We start from the raw sequence: 8884 nt of genomic DNA on the forward strand, positions 1-8884 counted from the left end.
CGAGAACAGTCTGGTAGCATGGTCGTATAAAGAATTTGCCAGTTTGTGATTTGTAAGACTTTCCACTTAAAACAGATCAGAAACTAATGCCATTGCTTACCTTTGTAAGTTACCCATTACATTGTTAGCTACCCATTTGTTGTTTGATCTGGCATGTCTGTTGCACATTGAAAACAGTCGCAGGTTGCTTTTTTGTTCTACTGTATGCATGTTAATTGGCTGGTGTGGAAACTGTGCTCAATACGATGTACCATATTACCGGTTTATACAAACCAAATGGAACAAAGGACAGCATTTTATTCCTCAGAGCTTGATGCACAGACTGAGAGGCTGTCAGACAGATAGAGCTGCTGGGATTAAAGCTTCCATCATATCTCTTGTAAAATGCATACATGACACCACTCGTGTGCTGATGCCCTGAAGACTTGCGTAGTAGTGTTGTCTCTGTGGCTTTTATAGGCCCAGAGGGAAATAAAGAAAACCTGCAGGCAGGACAGACACATTTAACACAGATTATTATTAAACTTTAAATCACATGGATTGTCTGCTACAGCACCACAGTTTAGACCCCCACCCCCCTGATGCATAAAGCTGAAAACAATGAGTTTGCAACATGCAAACCTCCCCCCTCCTCATCTGCCTCCTCCTTCTACTAACTACTAACTAACCACTCCTCACAAGCGATCAAAGGCAACCAAATAATGTTTAAGTGTCATGATTGCATCTTTTCTATCAATTAAAATTTTTGATTATTATGTGCATGAACAATTTAATCTGCACTATCTGAGTCGAGCCTGAAGCCCACCGTATGCTTGAAATTCCTCAAATTAACACCTGGTTGTCTGCGAGTGTGGGTGTGATGGAGTTGTGCATCTGCACCAACAATCAGAGCGCCAACTGTACATATCCACCCCAGTGACACATATAGGTGATGTCTTTGTGCCGTTGCCATGGTTTCAGGCTCGCTACAGGAAGGAGCATGCTCAGCAGAGGAGCGCTCCATCGCTCCCCCTGGTGGAGAACCTGCTGAAGGACAACACAGACGGCTGTGCCCTGACCACCCTGCTGCACTTCTACTGCCCACAGGCCGTCAGACTGGAAGGTGGGACCAACCCCTCATTCTGTAACCACACCCACTTGATCTCACTGGCCACACCCTTTCCAAAAGCAAACAGGCTAAAGTCAGTTCAGTTGTGCAGTTTGAAATAGGAACGAAATGACACACAATGAGCTAACCACAATGATCAGTCAGCACAAAGGACACTCTTTTCTGCTCTCACTGCTCTAACTGCAACCACACATTTAAATAAGGGGCTTCAAACAAAGAACGTATTTATTAATAATTATTTTCTATTCACTGAGTAAATTCAATAAAAAAGTAAATAATTCTAGTGTAGTAGCCTTTAGCAGGAAATGTTCTAATCGTAATCTTAAAAAACAACATAATCAAAAGATTAAGGACCAGTTTTGACTTTCTGAGGTTACATTTAATGATTTCCAGGATATTGACCCAAGAAAGACACTGTGAGGCAGAGAGGATTCAGGACAGACATGGAGAATGAGAACGAGACAAAGAGAAACAAAGACTGGTTTCCTCTCAGCTTCCCTGCGCCCTCATTTCTAAAAATGCCCTGGGTTGGGTTGTGATTGGTCATGAGGGGTGTGTGACGGAGAACTGTTAGAGGAGTAGCTGGCTGCTATTTCAAAGATAAACAACACTCGTGCCGGCGCTCTGAGACTCTGAGGGATCGAATGTAGTTCACAGGGAGCTCATACACATGTGGACCAGATGTGGAAGCGAGTTAAACTTCATTTAGGTCTGCTTGCTGGTAGCTTGAGTACATTAAAGTACAGAATGACGTCATGTTTGGTTGTCTGTCCCTGATCTGTTCTCTTATTTTAGTCATTATACACATGCATGGGCCGTCCTTACAGTAACGTCAGGAGATAGAAATCCTGATGAGTCATCCAGAAGGAGTTGAAGACGGTTTGAAAACGTGTGTCATGAATTGTTTCAAGGATTTTGAATGATTCAAATCAGCGACTGCATATGGCACAAATACTAGTGGGAAAAGTGGGGTAATTTCCCTTCATCAGCTATTTTGTTAACATAAACTATGCCTTATCTTTTCCTTGTGTTCCTGCCTGGCCTTTTGCTATCACCCCTCCCTTGTGTGTGTGTTTGTGTGTGTCTGACCCCTCCCCTGGCTGAGCAGATATCTGCTTGAAGGAGACAATGTCTTTGGCCGACAGTCTGTACAACCTCCAGCTGGTGCAGGAGTTCTGCAGGAACAACCTCAACCATTGCTGCCACTTCAGCCTGGAGGACATGCTCTACGCACATGCATCAATAAAGGTAGGGAGGCTGGTATTCCAAAAATTAAAAGAGAACATGTATGTGGAGGACGTGGAAAGTGCTATTTATACAATGTGGATTAATGAAAGAAAGAGAAAAAGTGTTTTGGGGAATAAGGAGGGTTAGGGCGGGCAATGAGAAATGGCAAAAATGAGTCATGCAAGGAAAAGTTTAATAGTGAATGCGTGTGAGCTGGCTTGGTTCTCACAGGGGTTATTATTGTGTGTGTGTGTGTGTGTGTGCGTGTGTGTGTGCGTTAACAGTAAAGATCATTTAGATCACACATAAAGATCATTTGCTACAGTGAGCACTGCTTTGGTGCCATATTTAATGAATATGTGTGTGTGTTTGTTCGTGCTTTTCTAGTACAGACGTTGCAGGCTAACCGCCCCCCCCAACCACCACACACACAGAGGACACTGTTCTCACCCGTCTCTGCCTGCCTCTCTTGTTCTGTCCCCTCTCTTTTTATCAAAAAACAAAATCTGTGAACTTCAGAGATAGCACAACTGCTGATTCACTCAGTCCTCAGGCTTACATCTTCCCATTTCACCCACATTTGTTTCTGATTAATAAAAGAAACTTACTGTACAACTTTATGAGCATGTCTGTGCCATCCAGACATTAGTAGCAGCAGAGCCAGTGTGGGTAAATAGTATGCGGGGTGCGTGGGTAGAAACATTCGGATTCAAGGCACGGTCCAAGCTGACCAGGGCTTTCCATTCTTTAAAACAACAGAGCAGTCTTCACACTTGTGCCCTCTTTGCTCTGTATTTCTCCTTTTTTTTCTTCCCTTTTTCTCATTCACTACATTGTTGACAGTGAGTGTGTATTAACTGTATGGTGTTACAATTGTACAAGTAGGCAAAGGAGGGGAGGAGAGGGAGTAAAATGCTTGTGAAGAGCAATTATAGTGACTGGCACACTGCCTTTTTACCACAGAGTCACTGCATGTAAAATGAAGATCCAGAAAATAGGAACTTACATCCCAGTTTTTGTTTGGTTTTATCTTTCTATCCCTGCTGGAAAATAAATAAACTAGGCCGTGTGTGTTAAGCAAAAGGTTTCCTACAGATGAAATCATCTGTATAGGCCTCCAGAGACTTTCTGTTTATAACATGAATGCATTTATCATTGATTTGGGTTACTCACTCACTGCCTTCTGCACCCATCTGTGCACATGTGACATATTTAAACTAAACTCCAGATGGTGTTTTGGCAGTTTTCTAGAGGCGTATGGGATTGACATTAAACCACTCAGACAATGAAACGTGTCCCTATCAAGTGCACACATGCACACACACCTGAGCCTGTTACCTAGCAACAGTTGACTGGCTTTGACCTTATTGATCTGTCAACATGCTATTTAATATTGCTATTGTATCTCATGTAACATCTTTACAGAGACTCTGGAGAAGGGGCCATGACTGCAAAGAAACAAATATTGTGCTAATGACATTAATAACTAACACGTATATCATTGCAACATTAACCTAATGTCTGTGTATGTGTCTTTATGTGTGTGTGGTCTTGCAGAGTAACTACCTGGTGTTTATGGCTGAGCTTTTCTGGTGGTTTGAAGTGGTTAAACCCTCATTTGTACAGCCTAGAGTCTTCAACCCAAACGGTACAGTACAGCTTCACAGTAATATCAGCATGTTATTGTTAATTGTGACGATGATGACAATGTTTCCATCTTACGCATACTAATTGTTAACTCTAGTACTTACATCAAGGTTGCACATGGATATTGAGTGTTTGTCACGTTTCCCTCTGCAGCCTGCCAGCCTGTATCATCCTGTAGAAATATGGCTCCTGTGTCCAGTCCAGTCAAACAGACCTACGCAGACAGACCTAACAGCCCAGAGAACATCCCAGCCGAGGGTAAAAAATTTGTTATCAGTGTGCACAAGTCAGTTTTTTAATGGCTGACTACTAAGTGAAGTGGTAGTCCAAGTGAATATACAGTATGTACAGCATGTGTTTGGCAAGCTTAAAGCAGAGTTTTAATAAAAATCACATATGTCACTTACAGCACTAATTAGATGCTTATCTTTAGTGATCATGTGGGCAGAGATGTCACAATGCTAGTTTGGACAGGATCATGTAAATATAGCAGGAGCCTTGGTATCACTATTCTTTTTAACAAAGCTTTCACAGGACAAATTTGTCTTCTACTTTCTTGAATTTGCCCATACTTCTGTGGTGCTTTTAAAAGAAAACATGACATAATCACAACAATTAGCAGTTACCTGGGGCATGAATACAGAACAGTGCAAGAATGTGTAGACACATTTTGTTTAGAAACTACAGGCCCTCTAGTGGCTGATTTACAGCAATGCAGTAGATCGTATGCTGAACTATTGTGTATATATGAATGTATATATATGTATAATTTTAACTTGGAATAAGTAGCCAGGAGGTGAGGTGTGGAGCAGACAGTTTAGATCTCCAGACTAGCTTGGAAAATCTGGGCCAGGTAATTTTACTCATAAGTTAAACTGTGTAAGTATGCCTCTGTCTTACTGAAACTGAAGAACTCCACTGCAACATTTGTTGTTGACTGGTGAAAGAAGGGATTTGACACATACAATTAGAAACTCAAACAAACTTTTTTTTTCTGTAACAGGTGTAATGAAGAGATCTACCTCCATGTCCTACGTGGATGGCTGCGTGGGGACATGGCCCAAAGAAAAACGGTTAGTACTTCAGTAGTACTGCTCCACAGCTGCCCTACCAGAGCAGATGACCTACAAATGCGAATTAAACTAACAATTTTCTTCCTCCCTCAGCTCCTCCTCTCGGGGAATCTCCTTTGAGATTCCTTTGGATGGAGAACCGACTATGCCGCTCTGTGATGCTCCGTCCCTCCGCAGTATGACCCGCTCAGCCAGCAGTGATGGTCTTGGGTTCAAAGTTCACTTTGCATCTCGAGGGGGCATAAAGCGCCACCTCTCCCTCATGCCTGTCAGTGTAAACGGCCAGGGCAGGCACATACCAGAGGAGGATGAGGACTTCCACAAACCCCTGGGGCGGAACAACACATTTTCAGTCAAGAGCCAAAGCAGGTACAGCAGAGGGATGTGTTCGTTTATGATGTTTAAATAATAGTCCCCTTTGAGACACCTCATATTTTGCATAGTGGTTGAACGATGATGTTTGCTTTGTTCAGCTTAATTTATCTGCTGTTTAATGAATCAAGCTAAGGAAAGCTAATCTGTTAAAAATATGCAGCATGAAGAGATAGAAGTAGTATATCCATCAGTTTATCTTACTCTGGGTTAGATGATTTTAAACAACCATCAGTTAATTTACGCAAACCTGTTTGTAGGTACTCTAATGGAGTCCTCCCTGGCAGCAGCCAACGCTCCAACAATCACAATGGCAACCGCAGTTGCCACAATAGCCCATCAACTCCTCCGAGCATTGAAGAGGCCTTGAAGATTATCCACGACACTGAAAGGCCCCACGCTAGCCTGGGCGTGGAGGATGGAGACAATGGCTTCTTTCTCCACGGCGCGGAACCATCCGACCCTCCAGGGGCCCAAGGTCAAGGAGATGACCCGGGTTCAGCTAAGGCTCGACTGAATGACCACGACCCCAACTCTGTGTCCACTGATGAAGTGGACACAGGCATCCACGTGAGGACAGAGGACATCCAGAGCTTGGATGAGGACTCTTCCTCTCTGAGAGACTATTCAGATATAGACCCAGACTGTGAGGCCATGATCCGGTCGTGCCCTCTATCTGACCAGCCACAGAGGGAGAGAAGCAGGGAAGGAGGACAGATGGGGGTCGGTGAGGCTAACTCCGAGGGTGAGAGGAGAGATGGAGGTGACACGAGCAGCCCCTGTCCCAGTTTAGCACCCACACTCCCCAGGTCCCACACAGCCAGCCCCGCCTCATCCTCTGGAGGATCTGGAGGCATGGTCCGGATGACGAGCTTTGCAGAGCAGAAGTTCAGGAAGCTGGAGGGACGGAGTAGTGGAGGAACCACACCAGAGAGTTCAGATCTCAATGTGCCGTATACACACCAGGCAAAAACCATTTCTTCTCAGGTGTGTCACTATTTCCCTCCCTTTTAGTTTACACTCATGTTTTGTTGTAGAGGCAGAAATGCAATTTGGAGTGATGTGGGTTGTTATAGAATTCATGTGAATCATCTTTTCACTTTTTTTCTAGATCTCTACACCTCCTTTGCCAATCACATCTCCCTCTCCAGTAACGCCTTCCCCCAGAGACCCCTCCCACCTGATAGCATCAGAGATGATTCACCTGAGGATGAAGCTGGAAGAGAAACGGAGAGCCATTGAAGCCCAGAAGAAGAAGGTAAACACATATTGACAAAGAAAGATTGCCAGTAGTGTAGCTTATGTATGTTCGACATAAAATGTTCACACTGTGTCGCTCTCTTCACATTTTCCAGGTGGAAGCAGCTTTCACCCGCCATCGTCAGAAGATGGGCAGAACAGCATTTCTGAATGTAGTGAGAAGAAAAGGAGTCACTTCCCCCCTCAGCCCCAGCTCGGGGGGAGCAGAAACACCTTCTCCAGAGCCTCTCACATCCTCAAAGGAAACCAGCGAGGGCAGCATGGAGTGGGCGGAGAGATGCAAGCCAGATGGAGCAGCTCCTAAATCTCCCTGTGTGGACGGTGGAGGTGAGTGACGACAGTAGGGACGCAACTGAAATTCTCCCACCTTTAGTTTGGTTCACTGGGTTAAAGAGGGAAAGGAAAAAAGATACTTTACAGATTTTTTATTTTATTTTTTAAGATCGTTTCATTGACCGTTCACAGACAGAAGATAAAATCCTGTGGAAATGGAATATTCCATAAAATGGAATAGAAGAGAGACAAGCCCAGAATGATGATTCTGTTTCTTCCTCTGTTATTGTTTACTATGATACAGGTGTGACTCCAGGAGAAATCGACCTTGCAGATTACACACGCTCCATTGAGAGGCTGAACACGTCGCTAGGCTTCCTGCAGACCGAGATGCAGCGTTTGGCCCAGCAGCAGGAGAAGATCATGTCCATGAGAGAGCAGCAGCAACAAGCCTGGGTCATTCCTCCTCCTGCTCCATCTCCACACAGGTATCAATTAATGATATATATTACAAAAATTATTTTACCACCATCCTGCGATCACTTAAATGGCCTTGTGTGTTTTTTCTTCCCACCAGGCAGCTCCGTGAGTTGCGTAGCAGCAGCGTCACAGGCCGCGGATCAGGCCGAGGCTCTGTTGGGTCCCTGTCTCCCATCCTCTCTTCTTCCGGCTCTCCCCATGCTCCCAATCGTTCCCCTTCTGGCATTAAGCGGCGACCAGCCTCCTTCCATGCAAGGACACCCCGGACTCCACGACCAAATGATCTGAAGGTCACGCCTTTTAGTCGAATGCTCAACACCCCCACCTCAGTGGACAGCCTACCCAGACTGAGGCGTTTCACCCCTAGCCACACCCAGCTCAGCGCGTTTGACTACATGGGCCATGATGAGGGGCCATGTGAAAGGAAGAATCGTGAGGCCAGTGACAACAAAGAAAACACAAAGTACAAAGAAGAGACAGTGGAAAAGAAGAGTGCTGGCACTCCTCAGCCTTCTACTAACGAAGCAGCCAAAGAGAAGGAAGACGAGACACGGGAGGAAATAAAACAGTCAGAGCAAGCTCAGTCGAAGAGTGTAGTTAAACAAACCTCAGAGGTGTTGTGTCAACCGGTGTCTGAGATCCGGGTCAAGGGAGACCCTCAGGACAGAAGAGACCTGGTGGAGGTGCCTCTATCTGGGCTGAAACCTCCAGGAGGATCACCCCTTGGTCAGGAGATGACAGGGGAGGGAGAGCCAGGAGACCAAAAGATGTGCTGTGGATTCTTCTTCAAGGTGAGATGGAGCTACAGAATTATAGATGGGATAATATTTATGGACATTTTTAGGATAATAAATGTAATGATTTCTCTAAAATATTATCTATAACATGAACTGAATTCAATTCAATTCAATTCAATTTTATTTATATAGCGCCAAATCACAACAACAGTTATCTCACAGCGCTTTTCATAAAAGAGCAGGTCTAGACTGCACTCTATGATGCTAATTACAGAAGCCCAACAGTTCCCACCAAGAGCAAGCACTAGGCGACAGAGGCAAGGAAAAACTTCCTTTTAAGAGGCAGAAACCTCGAGCAGAACCATGGCTCAGGGTGGGCGGCCATCTGCCTCGACCGGTTGGGGAGGGAGGGAGGGAAGGGGGAGGGAGAGAGAGAGAGAGAGAGAGAGCCTACACAATATACACACAGAGGTACAGACAGTAAAGGTGATGTTGCTATAGACTAAATGAAAAATGGTACAGATATTTATAGTAGTGTTAATGGTAACAGTCGTAATGTTAATGATTATAATAACAATAGGACTAGTAACAATAGTCGTTGCAGCAGAGGGTGTCGAGCAGGAACACGGGGGCAGCAGGTGACCCGCAGCCACAGATCCAGACTCCACAGCTCCAGAGCCAGAAAACCTGCAGGAAGTGATAGGAGG

The 8884-nt window shown here is 44.8% G+C and overlaps 1 protein-coding gene across 1 annotated transcript in view; it reads left to right on the forward strand.

Annotated features, from left to right (window-relative positions):
- The window catches only part of camsap2b (calmodulin regulated spectrin-associated protein family, member 2b), a 37305-nt gene that overhangs the window by 21806 nt on the left and 6615 nt on the right, over positions 1–8884 (forward strand). Inside the window, exons 5-15 of the mRNA XM_046051683.1 lie at positions 961–1102; positions 2217–2356; positions 3893–3983; positions 4136–4240; positions 4986–5055; positions 5149–5424; positions 5688–6414; positions 6539–6685; positions 6783–7014; positions 7265–7448; positions 7538–8231. Of these exons, the coding sequence (XP_045907639.1) occupies positions 961–1102; positions 2217–2356; positions 3893–3983; positions 4136–4240; positions 4986–5055; positions 5149–5424; positions 5688–6414; positions 6539–6685; positions 6783–7014; positions 7265–7448; positions 7538–8231 (2808 nt within the window). The remainder of the gene's footprint in view (positions 1–960; positions 1103–2216; positions 2357–3892; positions 3984–4135; positions 4241–4985; positions 5056–5148; positions 5425–5687; positions 6415–6538; positions 6686–6782; positions 7015–7264; positions 7449–7537; positions 8232–8884) is intronic.

The sequence above is a fragment of the Micropterus dolomieu genome, linkage group LG06, assembly GCF_021292245.1.
Source record: "Micropterus dolomieu isolate WLL.071019.BEF.003 ecotype Adirondacks linkage group LG06, ASM2129224v1, whole genome shotgun sequence".
Lineage (NCBI taxonomy): Eukaryota > Metazoa > Chordata > Actinopteri > Centrarchiformes > Centrarchidae > Micropterus > Micropterus dolomieu.